A 21,798-nucleotide genomic window follows, 5' to 3' on the forward strand; every position below is an offset into this window, starting at 1 on the left:
CAAGTAAATGTTGGTCAATTTAGTCTTGCAAATCATAATCTCATATTACATTGCATGCTTACTATTCTCCACAATGGCTAACTTGAATATAAAACAATAGTTGTACAGCCGTTTTGAACATTTAAAATTTATATTTAAGAACTATTTGAAAATTATAATACAGGATCATTAAGATAAGACAATAAAGAATGAATAGCTAGCAATTTTAGAAATTGAAGATAGCTGCTTGTTTTGCTTTTCGTTCTTTTTAAAAAAATAAATGTTTTTATTGATTTTTAGAGAGAGAGGAAGTGAGAGAAAGAGAGAGAGAAACATCAATGTGATCAATTTACTGCCTCCTGCACACTCCTTACTGAGGATTCAGCCTGCAACCCAGGCATGTGATCTGACTGGGAATAGAAACAGCAACCTCTTGGTGCATGGGCTATCGCTCAAACAACTGAGCCACACTGGCCAGAGCTGCTTATGTAACCAGTTAACCAAAGATTCTTTATGTATCTTTGGTTAACTGGTAAGCAAGCCTTTTTCACCTAAACATTTGAAGGTTTCTTAGATCCCAAATGGACATTTTAAATTTAAAAAATGTATTATTGAGTATGTATGCCTTTAAGTCTATTAGAATTTGCGACTAAAACTAAACACATTAGGCACTAATATTATCTCTTAAGTTTATGCTTGCCCTAGTTGGTTTGGCTCAGTGGATAGAGTGTCGGCCTGTAGACTGAAGAGTATCAGTTTAGATTCTGGTCAAGGGTACATGCCTGGGTTGTGGGCTCAATCCCCAGTAGGGGGCATGCAGTAGGCAGCCGATCAATGATTGTCTCTAATCATTGATATTTCTATATCTCTCCTTCTCCCTTCTGCTCTGAAACTAATAAAAATATATTTAAAAAATATTTTTTAAAGTTCATGCTTAATTTGAAGAGTGAGTAAAGCATAAGGACCTTAGCTATTTTTCTGATCTTCATGATATTTGAGTTATTCTCTGTGATGAGACTTTATGACCATTTTTAAACCTGAAATGACCACTTTAGGGGATGATATTTTAAACTGAACATCCTATTAATAAAAGAGTAATATGCAAATTGACCATCACTCCAACACACAAGATGGCTGCCTCATGTGGACACAAGATGGCCAGCAGGGGAGGGCAGTTGGGAGGGACCAGGCCTACAAGGGAGGGCAGTTTTGGCCTATCAGGCCACCAGGGGAAGGCAGTTGGGAGGTACTAGGCCTGTAAGGGACGGTAGTTGGAGGTAATCAAGCCTGCAGGGGAGGGCAGTTAGGGGTGACCTGGCCTGCAGGGAAGGGCAGTTAGGGGTGACCAGGCCTACAGGGGAGGACAATTAGGGGCAATCAGGCTGGCAGAGAAGCAGTTTGTCATCAATCAGGCTGGTAGGAGATTGGTTAGGGGGTGATCAGGCTGGTGGGCAGAAGCGGTTAAGGGTAATCAGGAAGGCAGGCAGGTAAGCAATTGGGAGCCAGCAGTTCTGGATTGTGAAAGGGATGTCTGACTGCTCGTTTAGGCCAGATCCCGGTAGGGGTCCCAGACTCAAGAGGGTGTAGGCTGAGCTAAGGGACACACACCCCTGTGCATGAGTTTCATGCACCGGGCCTTTAGTAAAAAATAAACTCGCATTGAAATGAATGAAACTAGAATGCTCTGAGCATCATCACCACTGCTACTAAGAGCACTGTTAAAAATATCAAAACATTTTTATTATTTGACGGTTAGCCAATTAAGCAACTTACTATTGCTCGTAAAGCAAACAAAAAGTCAGTTTTTAACATCATGGAAGCCACCCTGACAGATCATTCGAGGAATGCTGCCTCCTCAGTCCACAAGATACTTTCCGTTGTAGCAGACTGTTAATATGTGCATTGCACTTCACCTTCAGTCTTTTCTTCTTCTTTATGTTTACAAATACCTAGTTAATACTGTTAGATGCAGTATGAGTTTTTAGTTCATATTTTCAATATACGAGGATATAATATTGAAGTAATATAATAAGAGAAATAAAGAGTTCAGCTTTAGAAATTTAAAACCTTTTATTTCAGGATTTACAAATTCAATTTACTCTCTTCTCTTTTTCATTCATCTTATAATGAACCTGTTGTGGGTGGGGGAAAACCCAGAACCTCTGTAATCACACATTTCAGTTTTAATCATGGCTCTGACCTTAAATTACTGAATCTCTTAGGGCATTGGTTTTCTGGGTTGTAAAATGGGGATGATAAGACCAGCTTCATAGTGTTGTTAAAACCAAAAGATATAATGTAGTTAAAGCTCCACCTAGCACCATAGATGTGAAATATGTGTTATTTCTGTCCTCCTTCCCTTTCACCCCTAATTAAACTCAGCTATCTTTGAACGGTAGCAGATTAGTTTTACTGGTCAGGTCTAAGCTTCCAGATAAGCTGCTACTGTTAACCATTGCGTGGGACAGTTCTTTTGACTCTAAGATACAAATGAAAAGTGGAAAATTTTATTATAATACAATTATAAAGAAGGACCATGTATTCCACATGGTAGCCCAGAGTAAACCATGTTTTGTTGATCAGGTTACAACAGATGAATATCGTTGATACAACAAATGCTCTCTTTGTTCCCTGTTCTTGTCACAGTAGCTCAATTTAATAAGAGGTCATTGATTAAACTGTTTGCATTGTAATCAGGAAACTGGAGAGGGCAGCTAAACCAAAGGAGATCCCCTCACCACCACCACCACCACCACCCCCACCCCCACCCCCGCCATACACCCACATTGCCACCCTTTCACCCCCTCTAACCTGTCTCAATTATTTTTGACAGAGGCCTCATGTAAATTACCAGATTGCTCCTAAATGAAACCAGACCTAGAAAGATTTCGTTGCTCAGTGAACACTGGTAGAGGTTTGGAGTTGTGATACATTTTATCTCACCCTCCTGGATGTTTAAGAATTGAACCAGGCAATAGGGAATGGAGGCCTTGACTGTGTTCTTGCACACCGAGAACACCCCGTCTCATTTCTAAAGGCAGCCGTTCCACCTTCCCTTCAGTTTTTGGCAGATGATCCTGCCCCTCCAGACATCATTTTCATTAACATTGATTATAACAGCAGCTAACATTAATCACTTTCTAGAACCAGGCAGCTCACTGGGGGCTTTTTAATGTATTATCTTATTATTTCTTATAATATCAAAAACGCTTTTATTTTCTCATTTTATGAATGAGAAAACCAAGGGTGAAACAGTTTAAGTAATTTGCTCATGTCACACAGCTGGTATGTGGCAGAATTAGTTATCCAACCAGGTTATTCTGAACCCTGGAGCCCTGTGTTGATGGTTATATCATGTGTCCTTTCTTGAATGACATAGATGGTGGCTATAAAGGTAGAGCCTTGTAGACTTTAATGACTGCCCTTGGCCTACAGACAGTATTTTCCAAATTTGCTGACCTGATATTTGAACCCTACCACAGGTTGATTCAAACCTTCCTTTGAAACCTTATTTCCTTATTGTACCCAACATCAGTTCATCATTTTGACCAGACTAACTTAGTTTTCCCTATAAAAAAAATTATTTCAGCCCTAGCTAGTTTGACTCAGTGGATAGAGCGACAGCCTGTGGACTCAAGGATCCCAGGTTTGATTCTGTTAAAGGGCACATGCCCAGGTTGCGGGCTCAATCCCTACTAGGAGCATGGAAGAGGCAGCCGATCAATGATTCTCTCTCATCATTGATATTTCTATCTCTCTCTCCCTTTCTGAAATCAGTAAAAGTATATTTTACAAAAAAAGAATCATGTCATCTGCAAAAACTGACGATTTAAAAAAAATTTATTTCACTTTGCCTGTTTAAATCCAATCCATCTTTTCCATCTGTCTGCAGAGTCTTCATTCTGTTGCAATCCTCCGATCACTGCTTATTGCATTCCTTGGCAGACCTGGTGTATTGTATTATGTGAGCTGTGTGTATGTGGAGGAGAAACCAGTATTTCAGAAGCTGTGGTGTCTGGCATGTGCTGATTCTCAGTATATGTTTGCTTACTTCCTTTCTCATCCATCAATGATGGGGGGTATGTGCTTTGGAGCCAGACATACCTGTTTTTTAATTCTGTCAGCTCCAGTTCTAGCTGTAAGAATTGAATCAAATCACTTAGCTCCTCCACACTTTAGTTTTCCCACGTGCATAAAATGGATAATTATAGTACCTAGCTCATTGACTTGTGATGATTAAATGAGATTCTATGTCTAGGACAGTGAATGCTTACTAAAAGTTATTGTCATTATAAAAGAATTTTTAGTATATATTAGTCATTATGTTACTATATTACAAATATTACAAAGGTACCCCTTATGTACATAAAAGGCATTCATAGTAAATGCTATTTTTTTTTTTTAATTGAGATATAATTCACATACCATGAAACTCATCAAGTTTTAACTGCAGGATTTTCTCTGAGTCCACCACTGCAAGCGGCCATTGATGTCCTGCTGCAGGGACCTGAGGGCCCACTGCAAAGGGCAGTGTTCCAGCTGGGCTTACCAGCCCTGCAGAGAGAACTTGAGATAAATGAACACTTGAATGAAAACTAGTTCACATTGGTTTTGCTGTTCCCTAAACCTGCCTTCTGATCTTATGAAAAAAAATGATTCTAAAATATCATCCATGTGGTTTGATTTGGTTGTTACTAAAACTTTTTTTTAAATGATTGAATGCTTTAGAAATTAAGTAAAGTTATTTATAATTACAATTCAACTGTGTATTGTGTTCACAATGAGATGTTACTCGTATTTTTAGAAGTGTTGAAAACCATCAGAGAATGTTTAGCAGCCCTTGAAACTCTTATGTTTAATTAGATAAAGTTTAAGCAGATGTATTGTGTTTAAAAATAAAATTCAACTGAGTGAATTTTAAAGATCTCATTGGCTTTATTGAAGGATTCATGAATCGAACAGCATCCAACCTGGCAGATAGAAGGGAGCAGGACAAGGAGGATATACTAGGCAAAAAAGCAGGTTGTGTATTGCCAAAGTCACTTTCCTTAGAGGTCTTTTAGGCAGATAACCTAACTAGTGCTGATCAATTGATTTCTGATTGGTTAGTTTAATTTCCATTTTTGGGAGGAATGAAATTTTAATGATGTATCTGTTTGGTGACATGGGGGTGAGGCTTAGTTTAAGTGCCTCCATTTTGGGCCCAATTGTCTTGTTTTTAACAGTTACTATGGATTTAGAGTTACAAATGAGGGAAAAATTGAACTGTGAAAGAGTTGCAGTTACTCTTTCAGGGTCTGGAATCTACCTCACCTTCATTCTTTGTAGTGACATGCAAATGAGGAAGTAAGATACCTGGTATAACTGTAAAGTATTTATGTTCCACTGGTTTTTCTCAGTTTAACCTCAGGGAATTTTTTTTTTTTTTTAAAGAATTTGTTTTTTTCTGAGGTTTTGAATTTGCTTAGCAATTGCTAGGAAAGATAGAAAAGATAATGAGCTGAATGGCTGGAATTTGACATCAGAATAATGGTTTTCTTTACTTACCTTTGCATGATTTTAAAGAGAACTAAGATTTCACTTATCTTTTACTGTTGCCTTCCCCCCCCCTTTGTACAAACTCAGTGTGTGTTACTGGACTATTCTGAAATTCAAAATATAAAAAGCTTTCTTCTATTGATACTTACTTCTATGGTTTCTTATTCTCATTTTATTTTATCTTTGGGTTTTATAATGTGGACTTCTAAGTGTAAATAGAAACCTACTTGAAATAATTGGTTTTCTGTGATTAACAGGGTACTTGTAGAGTTTTGTTTTTCTTATTGTTCTTTATCTCTCTGTTGATACCATGAACATTTTGTCCATGATCCCTTAATATTGAGTCATTTATACTTCATGAATGTTTATGTTGAAATAGTTAGGAAAATGTGTAAAGAGGGCAATGTGTGATGATGTTGGCTCTCAGTTCTTGAGTTCAGCCAAGAAAGAATTCAGAGTCAAGAACTCTAGCACAAGAAGATTATTTAGTATGCAAAACAAAAGTACACTCAAAGAAAAGATTCAAGTGTGCTGCTCAGAGAGCTGTCTTGGCCTTTTAGAAAGAAAGTCACATAGGCAGAAGAAGTGAGCCGGTTGGGCTGTGTTGACTCAGGAAACAATCCAGGGAGGCAAAGAAGAGCCATTGCAAGCAGGTTCAGGGGGATAGCCCAGGATGTGTAGCTGCTGTCCATTGCTCCCCTGGTTGTGAGTTTCTTGTATTCCCTTAGAGCACATGTGTCAAACACAAGGCGCGCGGGCCAAATCCAGCCCTCCAGGCCTTGCAATGTGGCCCGCACCGCGCTGTCATCACTGCACTCTGCTGTCAGTTTATAACATTGTCAGTTTATGACTGTTCAGTAAACCATTCGGCCCGCGATTTAGGCTGGATTTTAGATTTTGGCCCCTTCTCTGATTGAGTTCGACACCCCTACCTTAGAGCATAGGAGAAAGAAAGCAAAGCTACAAACCTGAAGAAAGAATTGTGGGGTGTTGGGGTGTGCTCCATAGCAGTGGTCACCAATTGGTGGTCCACAGACCACTGGTGGTCCAAGAGGTTCAAAAGGTTGGCAACCGCTGTGTGTGTGTGTGTGTGTGTGTGTGTGTGTGTGAGAGAGAGAGAGAGAGAGAGAGAGAGAGAGAGAGAGAGAGAGAGAGAGAGAGGGAGAAAGCATATACTGGGTCCTTAGTCTGAAGGTTTTTAAATCTGTTTTCTAAAGGCAGGAATCTTAGGGGCTGTCTCAGAGGAGGATCTCAATGGAGTATTCATCTGGTTGCTAGGTGTGCCCTTTAATATGCTGACTCGTCAAAATGAGCATACGGGGTCAGGATTAATTGGTGCAAGGGTAGGGAGTCATTGATCATTGCATTTGGTCCTGAAGCCAGACATGGCATAGCTTCATCTGGTTTTGCTGCTTTTCTGGGCCTGAGCTGAAACACCACTGAGGCCCAGATGCTATCTCTAGTTTGACCAAAACTCTGTCTCTGTGGTTAACAGGCCCCTAAAGTTACTCGATGCTGATCACAACTTCATTGTCCTGAGGCTTAATGCTTAAGGGAATGGTAGTGTAAGAGAAAAGGAGGCAGGTGAGTCAGAGTGCTTGGATGAGGCCAGTTTGAATCAGCCACCTGTCTCAGTTTCCCCATTCCACTTGCCAAGGAATTTTCCTGGCTTCTTCCTGTCCTGCCTCAATTAGACAAGGGCCACTGGGGAAGAATGATCAGTCTCTACAGGGCTCCCCTGTCTCTGTGGGGGACTCAGAAGACTTTTCTGCCCTCTAGACCATATTTCTGTCCTGGCAGCTTTGTCTTCTTTTCATTCTCATCCTGATTTTACGGTTGTTTTGATCAGAATGTTCAACAAATAGAACCTGAGGCATGGAAAAGGTCCTTTACAGCCACTCTTGCGAGGTGAGATAATTTTTTTGTTTTTGTTGTTTTTTAATGTATTTGCTGCTTTGACTGGTGGATAACAAAATACTACTTTGAAACTGCTTTGCTGCATTTGGGGAGACTAAATATAGAAAAATATGCTCATCTTATTCAGGTCTTTCTTGTTTTGGTTGTTTCCAAACCTGACACTTGAGGATAAATAGGTTTTATCTGAAGGCCAGAGGTGGTTTATCAGACTCATACTCATCCAGTATGACCCAGGTATGGTTCTGTTAAAAATAATCCTAGAAAAGTGATGGTTGGAACACAATCAGCTACCTGAGTAAACGCTTTCCATGTGAAAATCTTAAAAAAGCACTTAAAAATCACTAGAGATTTCCTTCGTTAAAATTTTAACTTAATGAGATCCAGAGGCTTTTGAGAATGATTTTATAGCTGGTTTGGCCTCTGAATAGAAAGACTGTAAAGATTAACTAATAAAAAGTGTAACAACTGCAATTGAGTCCTCTTTTATAGGGAAAAGAGTATTATCAGAAGATTGCATTTGTTGAGACATAACATCTCTGGGGAGTCTCTTTTAACATCTTGGATTAAAGTTACCCTTTGATTTTATTCTGATAGAGACTGAAAAGGTATTTCCACCTTTAAATTGCCTAAGAAGCCTATTTAGTGGAGGGAAATTGGTGCCATTGCTCTTCACTCTTTCTGAGCAGGGTGAAAACCTCAGATCTCTTCCATCCCTCTCATTTGCATGACCACGGGGAAACTGAAACCTAGGGAGGTTAAATGACTTGCCTCGGACAGACAGCTAGCCTAGCTCTTGCTTGAACTGGGGACCATATATTGGTTAGCACTGATGCCAGTGTTTGTCTGCTGCCCCTTTGATATACAATCCTCTCCAGGTAAATTTTAGCAGCAAATGGTGTTGTGGGCACTGCACCCTGGATCTCAGATAACTGCTCCCCGCCCGCGCTCTCCCCACCCACCCCAGCCCTTTTTAGTGGAGTCACTTGGTGTGAAGTAGATGACTACAGAAAAAACAGGGGAGAACAGAGGGCCAAAGTTCTCCCGGGAAAGGAAAGAGCAACAAAAGTGTCTTGCCAGAGAGCTCGGACTGTGTGTAAACATGACTATATGAAGACCACTGAAGTTTGGGAGGGGACTGTAGCTGGTATTTCTGAGACTGCAGAAATGTTTTTAGGAAAGGAAACCAGGCTGTACAAAGACAGTTTTTAAAATAGATCATCAGTTTTCAGAAGGGGACCACAATATACATTTCATTGCATAAGAAAGGAAGCATTTGAATTTCCTTTGCATATCCTGAAAGTGAAGTATGGTGAAACAATAAAGGATGCAAGTCATTCTTAAGGAGCCCTTGCTCTAGAAAATGTGTGCAGTGTGGCTGTGATGGAGGACTTCTGGGATTTAGAAATGAAATGCTCTTAATCTAGTCTAGTGGATAATTTTTTAAAAAATCTCCTTTTGAAAAATGTCTAATTATTTACCTAAAAGCCTTGCGGAATTCTAAAAGGACTGAATTATTTGTAGTTGTTAGTTTCTGTTTATGTAATTTAAAAACTGTCTTTACAACCTTTGATTATGTTTTAAAAAATATTTTGCACTCTGATAGCCCTGATTCCCTCATCATACCTGGACTATTTTATATTGTTTTCCTGGCGGCCCCCCCCCCCCTTTTTTTTTTTCTTCTTCTTGGATTATGAGTGCTCCTCTTAAGCAGGATCACCTACTGTTACACTAATGCGCTCCCCAGGGCACATTGACAACTGCGAGGTGAGGTTATAATTCTTGTTTGCCCCTGGGCGGTTGCCAGCAGGGAGTAGGGCATTGTGGGAAGTAGTTTCTTTACCTTGGACAACAGGTGTCTTTGTCAGTGCACCTTATTCAGATACCAGTGTGGAAGCACTGAGACCAGTGTGGAAGCACTGAGCCACGGTAGCAAAGAAAAGTAGGAGAGCAAGAGGGATTGATTGCTTTCCCATCTGGAAAATGGTCTGCAAGATAATGGGAAATCTTCTGATGCACGAAGAGATTTGCGGAATATTTTAACGTGCTTCTGACAAGATAAAAAGGAATTCAAAAGGTAGGAGCTGCCCGGATGCCTTAGAACATCTTGTCTCCTGACTATCATTTAATTTTTACCTGGTTAGTCAGCGTTAAGATAAATGTGCTGGAAAGATTTTTAACGAAAATAATGCTTTAAAGACAAAGCTGCATTGTAGGAAAACGTAGGAAGTAAAAATGCTTTACCGGTTCCAACTAGCTTCAAACGCAGTTGGAAGTTGTTTTAATCTTGAGGATTTATGTAAAGTATTGCATTTTCTGTTTAAATAAGCCTACTAGACTTGCTTCTGTTTCCTAGCAATAAGTTGCCCCCCCCCCTTTCATTGGTGTGCATTTAATCTCGAATGCTGTAGCAGTTGCAAAACTCTCCTAATCCTATTTAAATAGGAACACAGTACTATTGAAGTAATCATGCTAATCTAGGTGAAGATACTTCAGGAAAACCGGGGAAAATAGATACTATAAATTTCATTCTAAGTTTTGTTTTCTGAAAAGCAAATAAACTTACACAATATAACACTGCTATCAGTAATTAAGACAAAAAATTGCAACCAGTGTTTGCATTTGATTGTAGACAAGCATTGCCAAGTTGATTTCTAAATCTAGCAAATAATGTTTCTCATTGGATTGCAGTGTCATAATCTATAAACAGCAAAGACGATAATAACTTAATTATAAATATTGGAAAAATTTGAAGGAGCTTTGTCCTCCCCCTTTATTTACTTAATGCTTTTTCCATGAAATTAGCATTTATTATACTTCCTGGTAATTTAGGCAGCCTTGTAATGATAGTCACAGGCAGCGTTCGGATTTTCTGGGCACATTGAGGTTCATTTACAGTTGCCAGCTGTACTTAAAAAAACACTTCAGGTGGTGAAGGCACCAACAGTTCTGGCTATCTGCTGTGTGGATAATTAAGAGAAAGTTCTGAGCTCAAACATAAAAGATGAAGAGAACTTTTTCTTGTGGGAGAAGAGCAGTCAGTTTAGAAATAAGATCCTTGTGCTGCTTTCTGAATAACAACAGAAAACTGAGTTCTCCAAATCAAGAATTCTGTTTAAAATGTTTGTATTGTTGTTACGATAGAAGGGAATATGATTATTAATTGCTATTGCATTCCCTATTTCATTTTTATGTTTTGGTACTTTTTTTTTAATAGAATACTCAGAGGGGAAAAAGGATCTCTTTTTTTTTCATACTTAGGAAGATAATTAAGTACAACAAGAATGCAAGACATTCTAAAACTCTAAAGGTCACCATCTATTTATTTCCTATAAGTGTGAAGAAATAAGCAGGAAGAAAATTCACTTCTCCTCCAAGAAGAAGAAACTTGACATACTAAATAACACTGAAGAAGATAAACTTTTTAAAAGTTCCAATTACCAAGAACATTAATAAATCCATTAAAATATCCCTTAGGATATTTTCAGTTAGGAAACACCTTAATTTCTCTTTTTTTGAAGTTTAAAGAAGATTTCCGAAAAGTGGATTTTTCTGCGTCGGCGTTCTGAATGCAGAAGGTGTTTACCGCGTATACTTCCTCCGTAGATAAGAGACCTCCCTTGGTTTTCTGCTGGGGGTGAATTGCTAGACCAGCCCGTGAGAGCAGCTGCTGTTTTCCCCCCTTTTATTCCTTCTGGGCTTTTGACACCACCCCCTGCTACTCAGGTGGGTGTGTGCACTGGCACTGAGCTGCCTTAGGATTTTTCCTTGGACAGCGTGGTCTGGAGTTGGGCAGCAGCTGCTGCCGTGGAAAGGTCAGCGGGCAAGATGATGGAAGAAATCTCCATTATGGTAGCCTATGACGCCCACGTTTTCAGCCAGCTGCACGATGAAGACTTCCTCACTAGTCTGGTGGCCATCAGCAAGCCCCGGTCTATGGTAGGTGGTGCCTCGCACACGGCTCCGGGGCTGGCTTTTTCTTTTCTGATATGATAGTTATACTCCTACAGCAATTGGGGCATAGCTTCCTGGGGATTAAAATTCAAGTGTTGCTCTTGGCTTTGTGTTACAGGCCACAGCAAAGGCTACAGGTTTTCAAAGATTTATTTACTTAACTAAGCACTGTTATACCTTAGCAGCACATTTCAAGTGTCTGAGGAGTAGAACTTAGGGTAATGCTTTTATACTCAGTGAGGTTAATGCTGTCACTTTGCCCCACATATACAGTATTTGCCTTCTATGAATGCATACGATTATTAGAGCTAACTTCATTTGCATACAAATAATTCAGTCTTTTTGAAGTGGAATATTTTTACCATGAGCATTAATACTGAAAATTGAACTAGTATTTAAAAATCAAATAACTTTCAGAATCTTTATAGTATTACTAAGAACTATAATGAAAATGACGTCTAGTATAACCTTAGATTGAACTTAATATTTTGCTGTTGTTTTTACCGTTGTCCAAGTGTCTTATTAGTGCGCCTGTCACAGCAGAATAGAAAAATGAAGTTCTTGCAAATAAATGTTTGTTGTTTTCTGTAGATATCATTCTTATAATAGCTACTGAGTTTAAGATATCAGTGATCCATACTTTTTAAACGAGCTTTCCTTACTATTGTTGTCATAACTTTTTATTCATTTTTTAGTAGTACTCTTTACAAGCAACAGAATGAAAGAGTATAGCATATCATAATAGTTATCTTACTAGTTTAAAATCCTGACTTTCTATTTTAAGGCATATGAGCATTAAACATATAATATGGCAATTTCTTGAAACAATAAATTGCAATGAAAAATTAAAGGGGACACACATAGGTTGGTTTTAAAAGGACCCTAGCCAGCTCGGCTCAGTGGGTAGAGTGTCAGCCTGCAGACTGAAGGGTCTTAGGTCCGATTCCAGCCAAGGGCACATGCTTGGGTTGTGGGCTTGATCCCTAGTGAGGGTTGTGCAGGAGGCAGCTGATCAATGATTCTCTCTCATCGATGTTTCTATCGCGCTCTCCTTCTCTCTTCCTCTCTGAAATCAAAGAAATATATATTTAAAAAAAAAAAGACTTAAGGGTTATGCAGTTACTGACCTTGTTTAGTTGCTGATTTGAACTATAATAAACATCTACAAGATAATTGGGGGAAATTTGACCACTAATTAGCTATTTAGTGATATTAAGAAAATAATTTGTGTTTTTATGGTGCAATAATTTTACAAATTTTTAAAAAATATATATTTTATTGATTTTTTTTTTTTTTTAGAGAGAGGAAGGGAGAGAGAGAGTTAGAAACATAGATGAGAGAGAAACATTGATCAGCTGCCTCCTGCATGCCCCCTACTGGGGATGTGCCAAGGCATGTACCCTTGGCTGGAATCGAACCTGGGACCTTTCAGTCTGCAGGCTGACAGTATCCACTGAGCCAAACCGGTTTTGGCAGGTGCAATAATTTTATGATTATGTTAAAAATGTGGATAAAACTAGGTGACTTTGTTGAAACTGGGTGATGAGTACATGGGGATTCTCTATACTTTTCACTTTCATAGCTATTTTATAGATGTGGTTTAAAAGAATCAGCTGGCCAAAAATAATAGCAAAACAACTACAAAACCATGATATATTTCTGAAAGTGTTCATTGTATTCAAACATCTAGCCTACTTTGCATTTTTTCCCCCTATTTAAGATACATAATCTATTTTTATAATTATATTAGAGACCTGGTGCATAAAAATTCAGCCCAGCCTGCCCCCTCTCACATTTCGGGAGCCCTCAGGGGTGGGAGGCGACCTGGTGATCAGGAGAAGGCATGCCCCATCACACCTCTGCTGCTGCTACTGCCAGCAGTGCGAGCTTCAGCTGGCCCTGGTTAGTATCTGAGCCTCGGGTGGCCTGGGCGACTGGGCAGCCACCATCCAAGGCTTGCCTGCACCTTGGGCTGGCCCTGAGCTGCTGGGCAGCTGACATCTGAGACTTGCCTGTACCTCAGGCTAGCCCTGGGTGGCTGAGGGGGCTGGGGGACTTTGGAGGCAGGTGTGGGCATTGGCATCTTTGCGATGGCATGAGGGTCAATTAGCATATTCCCTTTTTATTAGATAGGATGCAATATGTGGAGATTGTTACCAACAACCACAACAGAAATGCCAAGTCAGGATAGGGGAGTCCATGGTTGTGGATAATCTTTAAAACTTCATTTTGTCCATTGATTTTACAATATTCCACCATTAATGCTTATCCAGAGAATTCTGAATTCTATTTTATGTTGTTCTGATGGTCTTGTCAAGATCTTCTTATGGGGTCTGAGATGAGTCTTCAAAAATGTGTAGGAATTTTCCAGGCCAAAGGGGAGATGAAATGAAAGCAGGGAGAGTACAGTGACACAGTGGAGAGGACTGAAGAGGCTGAAGAGGTAGAAAGTGACTGAGTTACAGGGAGCTTCCTATGTTCAATAGGATGAATGAATTAATATTAATGTGTTTACCAGGAAACACTCTTCCATTTGTAGATGATATGAATATTATGACATATATATGCTTAAGCTTCCCCAAAGGAGAATCCTACTCCTACTCCTAGACCTGGAGCTTAGTTGATATGAAATTTGGCCACTAATATGGAATGCTTCAGAGGCATGTTACACACATAAAATAATTCCCCTATATACCAAACCTTTAAATAATCTAGATGTTGGGATGTTGAATTTAATTACATAACTTTCTGGAGACAGTTAATTCTTTAACCAGATTTGAAATTTGAAAGAGTTGATGTGTACAGCCTTTGGAGGTGATACTGGGTTTAGGTTCATCTGGAAAGATATTAATAAGATTATGCTAAGATTTGCCTTTGATTTCATGTTGATTTGTTTTGTTTTGTCCGAGATGAACTTTTTAAATTTATGAAAAAGATAAATATTCACATTTTCTAGAGTATAAAATAAAGTGCTTCTCTTTCTGACTTCTTATCGCATTGTGAAAGAAATCACATTCTCGCTAAAATTCAATCCTCTGGGCTTAGTTTGACTATCACAGAGAAGTTTTAGAGCTGTTTAGAAGTTTATTTAGTACGGGATTAATTAAATGTCTTTCTTCATTTTCACTATATTTTGTAATGTGAGGTATCTTGATCCCTTAAATGGTAAAAATCCCATTAAGTGTAGAGGTTTCGGTAGGGAAACTGAATCTTTTAAAAATATATATATATTTTATTGATTTTTTTTTTTTTTTTTTTTTTTTTTTTTTTTTTTTTTTTTTTTTACAGAGAGGAAGGGAGAGGAAGAGAGAGTTAGAAACATCAATGAGAGAAAAACATCAATCATTTACCTCCTGCACACCCCCTACTGGGGATGTGCCCGCAACCAAGGTACATGCCCTTTACCAGAATTGAACCTGGGACCCTTGAATCCACAGGCCGACGCTTTATCCCACTGAGCCAAACCGGTTAGGGCTGCATCTTTTCTTGTTCTTAAATAGCCATGTGGCTTTTGACATTTTTGATGGAAACTACATTTCAAGTCATTATACACACAAGACTGGAAGAAAAATTGACAGTACTTTTAGTTGCTGCATGTGATGTATTCAGGTTCCTTCTGTTGTATTTAATTGTTTAAAGGCTAGTTATGAGCCACTAAATTGATTTGGGAAATATCTTGATCCACACTTTTTTAAAAATGTGGCTATATCCTATTGATTCTTTAAAAACGAATGACAGTGCAAGAAATTCACAGTTTCCTTTATGCAGGACCCTGTAGACAAGTCACAGATAAGAAAAAGGTTAAGGAAGCCAAGCAGAACTTATCTCGTCTTCCAGATCATGCACACTCACACAACATGAGAAATTGCCCAGACCAGTATTGTATTTACTAAGATAAACTAAACTAGACTCGCCACTAGCAGAATTTAAGAGCTTTAGAATTCCAGCATGAATAAGTTGGTATGCAAGAGGAAAATCCAGTATAGTCAGAATGACTCTGGGAACATGTTAGAAAGGTGCCTCATTGGATAGTATTCCTGCCTCCCCTTAATCCAACTGATTGTTTTTCTTTGGTCGTTGGCTAGCTGAAATTATTTGGCTTGCATTTTGAGAAAAAATTGTGGCCTCCTCCCTCCATCCTTCCTCCTTTCCCTTCCTCCCTTATTTTCCCTTTCCCCCCTCCCCCCCATTCTCACTTCCTCCACCCCTCATCCTCCCTGCACCACAAGGACCTTTAAATGCAGCCAGAGCCTCTCACACAGGAGTAATAGCAGCTGAAGAGAGAGTCCCTGAAGTTTTCCTTCTGACTGTCTCTGTGTGGAATGGCCAGTATTCTTCTCTATCACCTCCACCATTTCCAGTTACTTTCATACCTGACCAGTATAAATAAAGGAAGAAGATAGTTATGATGCATTCCAAAGGAAAATTTGAATATGTATTTAAATTCAAAATGTATGATTTAATGTTTGAACAGTGAACAAGCCTAATAACCAATGCATACTTGGTCAAGCTCTAATATTTCTGATTAAATGTTACTGTACTTTATATTCTGAATTAACTTTTTCATCACTAAGGCGGTTAGGAAGGGAACATTGCTTTCTCATGTATATTAGCAGAGGCCAGTATGTAATATTACAGTACAAACATTTTGGGGTTATTACAATGTGCTGTCAAGTAAGAGAGAGAAGCAAAGAAAATATTTATGGGAGTGATGTTTGCTATCATAGGATAGAATGAAATGGAGAGTAATTATTGCTGATTGAACACTGTGGAAGAAGTCTTCAAAAGGTGGTGATGGGAGCATGTAAGTGAGGTTTTTTTTTTTGTTTTTTGTTTTTTTTGTTTTGTTTTGTTTTTGTTTTCACTGTATTCCCCCACTGAGTCTTGGCTGCTACAGACAGACAGACAGACAGACAGACAGAAAGTCAGAAAGTGCAAGGACCCTTTTTCTTGCACCTGCACTAGAACCTTAGCGTGTAAGTGAGGCTTTGAAGGCTGCCCAGGTGCTTGACGCCTGTAGACGGGAGTACGGTAGGTCCTTTCTGAGCAGGGGGAACAGCTTGTGCAAAGGCTGAGAGGTTACTATTTGTTTGTTTTTTTTTTAACATTACACAGTCCTCAGCTCACATTTTACATCTGGCAAATTAACTTAATTCCTCTAAGGTTCACTTTCCTCATCTGAAAAGTGAGGGACCCTTGCTTGGTTACTGTAAGGATTCAGTGAGTCTGAGTCACATATACCAGTAAATACAATAGCACAGAGAAAGAGTTTACTAATTGTCTTCCCTTCTGACAAGGGAAGGGCTATTCAAACTGTTTGGGCAAGGCCTAAAGGATTGAGTGGGTTGAATAGATTAGGCACCCATATGGATGGAAGAGGAGGGTTGGACAAAAGGAGAACACGGACTAGGTGGGTTACCCTGGCATATTTCTTTAATTAGGCAATCACTATCAGGATATCAGTCCTACAGGAAACTGGAAGCCTTCTACCCTGAAGATGGTACAATGGGTCTTAGGTTGAGCCTCAAGTGATGGAAAGGCAATGTAAATCAGTAGGAGGGATTTATATGGGCCAAACTATCAGCTGAGTAGATGTATCCATTACTGCAGCAAAATCTGGCAGTGATGGATAGACAGCGGCTGCATTGTCCATGAAAAAAAATTTAAAGGGCATTACCACAATACAGGAGAAAAGAACTGACAAGTATCTAGACGTAGGCAGTGACAGTGTGAGTTAAGAAATTAGTTCAGCCGAAATGGGTTTGGCTCAGTGGTAGAGCGTCGGTCTGTGGACTGAAAGGTCCCAGGTCGATTCCGGTCAAGGGCATGTACGTTGGTTGCAGGCACATCCCCGGTAGGGGATGTACAAGAGGCAGCTGGTCGATGTTTCTCTCTCATCGACGTTTCTAGCTCTCTATCTCTCTCCCTTTCTCTCTGTAAAAAATCAATAAAATATATATAAAAAAAGAGAGAGATTAGTTCACACATGCTGGTTCTGTTGGTGGATACATACAATAGTATTAAGAATAAGCAACCACTGATCTACATGAGAAAAGAAAATGATGGAGAGAAGTTGAAACTTACTGTAAGCTTCCCACCCTATAAAATTGGAAAGATTGTTGTGCCAACTTGAACTGGAAAGTAGGATGTCAAGAATGGAATCAAGAAAAGATGGCCCATTCTGGCTTTACCATGTTCCACATCAAGAAATGTTTCCTCAGTGTCCCTGTAAGACACTTGGTGTTCAGTGGTTAGAACATTGTCCCTTAACAAAAGCTGTTTACCCAGACTACCATATCTAGACAGCATTGGTAACTGACAGATACCAAAATAGCAGCACTGTGCCAGCAGAGGAAGGGAACTACTGTTTCTCCATTCTGTAAATGGGAGCATTGTGAAATTTCTTCCTCCTCATTGGGCTGGTACAGGGATTTCACCTAGCATGTCAAATTAAAAAATAAATCAGAGCAATTCCATGTGCCAGAGATGAGGACAATGAAACTAATACAGTTACTTCTTCACTGGGTCTACATTTCAAATATTGATTAGAAGAAAACATTATTAAATCAATTAAGATTCATTCATATTTTAAAAAATGTTATCTGAACATTATTCTCTGTTATTTAGCATGTGCATATTTGGCAGTATTTAATCAGTTTCAGTTCAATACAAGGATCCAACTCTCCCCTCAATTGGGTTATCAGTTTTGATATGAGTTAAGGCTCTTATGGTTTAAGTACTAAAATCTTGAGCTATCTTAAACTAGAAAGGCAGTTTATGATATGGACATGAAGGTGTGTCCCTTTAAATGCAAAGACCGGAGTTCAGCTAGGCAGCAGAGCTGGCTGTTACTGGCTGGCATCCAACAGGTGTCTTGCCATCTGATTAACTTCTGTCTCTTTGCATCTCTAATTTATCTTCCATTCCCCGAGTTCGCTGCTTCTTCATTCCCAGGGCAGAATATGAATGACGTACAGCATTCAGAGTTTCAGCTCTGTCCTCTGCAGAGTGGTAGTTTGCTGCCTCTAAATCACAACTCAGATTCCTTGGAGAGAGTCTGACTGCATGTGAGGTGAGGAGACACGGTGTTGAGTGGAGCAATGATGAGCACAGATTCTGAAGCCAGACTGGGTGAGATCCCACCTTGCCATCCTCTAGCTCTAGCTCACTGACTTTCTCTCTGAGCTTCATTTCTCTTGTCTATAAAATTGGAATTATATTAGGTAGATGCACCTTATAGGATTGTGAGACTTAATCATTAATACATATAAATCACTTAAGAATACCTAATACATAGTAAGAGGCATATGTATATTTGTTAATATTATTCCACACTGATTCTTCCTTTACAAAATCTTAAAATAAAAGATTAACTTTGAGTAAGACTTTATAAGGAATTCACTATTCAGAAATATCTAGGTTGTTTTGCTAATATGAAATTATTAAACCAGCTTCTAAGACAATAATTAGAACTTCTTTACATTTAATCCTGTTTCAGATATTAAAAAATAATCTTTCTGTACTTGATTCTGGGGGTGAGGTTGATTTGTAAGTTAATTCAAAGTATCTATTTTATGAAAGATTTTATAGAAACAGTTAAGATGAAACTGTTTGAACATTATATAAAATCATTATGAATTCATGCTGAAAAATTTCACTGTCCTGTGACCTACTAAGACCAACACTGTAGGACTCAGCCTGCTTCTGGTCTCAGAAGCCTGGGCCCAGCTGTGGCAGGATAATGACTGATGACAGCTTGCTGGCATAGTCCTGACACACCCTGGACCAGGTGTCCCTATGGCCCATCTCCTTGTGCAGATTATCAGTCTTCTTCAGCTTTTAGAACGTTCCCATATAATAGCAAAATGTTGATGCTTTGGTGTGTTTGGTACCCTACAAAGGGAAAGATTTAATTTCCTTTTTTTAAAAAAATTTATTTTTATTTATTTCAGAGAGGAAGGGAGAGGGAAAGAGAGATAGAAATATTAAGGATGAGAGAGAATCATTGATCAGCTTACCTCCTCCATGCTCACTACTGGGAATCAAGCCTGAAACTGGGGCATGTGCCCTCACCATGACCTCTTGGTTCATAGGTTGATGCTCAACCACTGAGCAATGCCAGCTGGGCTAATTTCCTTTTTTGATTCAGCACTGACTTCATATTAGATTTGGAGCAAGAAGAGGAAATGAAAATAATCACAAATTGAGATGAAAGAGAAGTGACATAATCCTATACAATAAAAACCAGAATGACCAGTCGCAATGATGCACACTGACCACCAGGGGAAAGACACTCAATACCGGAGCTGCCCCTGGTGGTCATTGCATTCCTACGGGGCCGGGGTGGTGTGTGTGTGTGTGTGTGTGTGTGTGTGTGTGTGTGTGTGTGAGAGGGGAGGGGGAGTTCCACTCAGCCAGAAGCCAGGCTCATGGCTGGTGAGTGCAGCAGCGGTGGCGGGAGCCTCTTCTGCCTCTGCTGCAGGTGGGTGGTAAGGAGCAAAGGGAGGGTCCGGACTGCAGAAGCCTCAGACTGCGGGAGCGATGTCTGACTGCTGGCTTAGGCAGACATCCCCCAAGGGGTCCCAAACTGTGAGAGTGAGTAGGCCAGGCTGAGGGACACCCCTACCCTACAGTGTATGAATATCATGCACCCGGCCTCTAGTAAGGAACATAAAGAGCAAGGTCCACAAATCCTACAGTCTTATAACCTGGGTTTCATCTTAATAGTATTAAAATAGATACAGATTAAAAAGAATACATTATTTTAAAAATTCAATTTAACACATTCTTTTTTAAACTCATTTAACCACAACTCTGTGAGGTAGATGCATATGTTTAGGCTTATTTTAGAGATGGTCAGGTTGAAGCATGGATTAAAAAACTAGTTCAAGCCGAAACCGGTTTGGCTCAGTGGATAGAGCATCGGCTTGTGGACTGAAGGGTCCTGGGTTCGATTCCGGTCAAGGGCATGTACCTTGGTTGCGGGCACATCCCCAGTAGGGGGTGTGCAAGAGGCAGCTGATCGATGATTCTCTCTCATTGATGTTTCTAACTCTCTATCCCTCCCTCTTCCTCTCTGTAAAAAATATCAATAAAATATATTAAAAAAAAGAAAAAGAAACTAGTTCAAGGTCACACTACTGGAAAGTAATAGAGTCAGAATTTGAACACAGATCCTTGGCTCTAGGGCAGTGCTCTTCACCATTTTCAAATGTATTGGTTTGGACTTTGTACTTACTCATTAGTTGCTGAAGCCAGGATTCCTTTGATTATATATCTCTTTGTTTATCAGAATCCTGAACATTTTTTTTACACTTTGGCAGTTTCTGAGGAAGGTGATCAGTTATTAAGTCTATAATTAGGATTTCCTTAATTTTTGAAGCATGGGTCTTGAAGGAGAGCGATTGTTCTAACGATGATTGGTACTGTTGTTGTCAGATTCTTACTTTGTTTCAGTTATTTGGATATTACGTAAGGTGTATATGCTCCTCTAAATTTCCAAAGTTCCAGATTTGCTTTTGAGTCCTATACATGGACAGGGCGCCTGTTCTGTGGCAAGCATACTTACCGTGACTAAGTAAACATCTGTCTGCTTTGAATTTCTCCTACTGTGGAGAAGGCCAACGAGAGCATTATTGTTTGAACATAGGTCTGCCACCATCTGATTGGAATCTTGTTTTTCAACTCACTTATTCAAGTATGTCTGTGAGAAAAGCTAGAGTCCTTATTGGTGTAATGGAGAAAAATCTTAATAATCCAGAAAGCGGCAGCTTAGATCAGACACGAATACAGAGGTGGCTTATGTTAGAAGTTATCCTTGGACAGCTCCTTAAAGGAAAGACATTAAGTGGTGGAAAGGCAGTATTTTTTGTATATGCTCATCAAATTTATAGAGGACCTAGCATTTTGGTTGACAGAATTAAGTCCAGAAAGATCAGGTTGGAACAGTTTGTTCATGAAACATAACAGGGCTCAGGGTAATATACTAGGCTCAAATTCAAAGGATTTGGTGTGATATAGCATGATAACAGCCTTTTAGTAGATATTTTAGGAATTATTAGCTAATTTAAGCCTTCGTGAAATTCACATTTTATTAAGCATTCACTTTGTGCTCAGTAATGGGTTCTCAATAAGACCACCAAAAAGAGAAAGGTGAATATGATTCCTACTTTCAGAGAGTATACAATCTAGCAGGCATTGTCGGTATTAATCAAATAATCACCAGAAAAAATGGTATGGATTTTTGTGAAAAGAGGGAGACCTGCGTCCTTAGAGATATATGGGGAGACCTAATGTCTAGATTAGGGCTCCTGGGTTTATGGGAACATATAGAGCGGAATGATCTAAGTTAGGGATCATGGGAGACCTGAACGCTGGGTAGGATTTAGAGAGTGAGGGCAAAGGGAAGAGCAG

The 21,798-nt window shown here is 39.4% G+C and overlaps 1 protein-coding gene across 8 annotated transcripts in view; it reads left to right on the forward strand.

Annotated features, from left to right (window-relative positions):
- RABGAP1L (RAB GTPase activating protein 1 like) overlaps window positions 1-21,798 on the forward strand; it is a 367,897-nt gene that overhangs the window by 291,282 nt on the left and 54,817 nt on the right. The window contains exons 1-2 of one of the 8 annotated variants that reach the window (XM_084865204.1): window positions 9,136-9,508; window positions 10,768-11,370. The exons of 6 other annotated variants lie outside the window; for them this stretch is intronic. In XM_084865204.1, coding sequence (XP_084721330.1) covers window positions 11,260-11,370 — 111 coding nt within the window. In that variant the 5' untranslated portion in view covers window positions 9,136-9,508; window positions 10,768-11,259. Of the gene's footprint in view, window positions 1-9,135; window positions 9,509-10,767; window positions 11,371-21,798 lie in introns of those variants that run through there. One more of the 8 variants, XM_084865201.1, reaches the window with a different exon arrangement.

This window comes from Pipistrellus hanaki, assembly GCF_964339955.1.
Source record: "Pipistrellus hanaki genome assembly, chromosome: 18".
Lineage (NCBI taxonomy): Eukaryota > Metazoa > Chordata > Mammalia > Chiroptera > Vespertilionidae > Pipistrellus > Pipistrellus hanaki.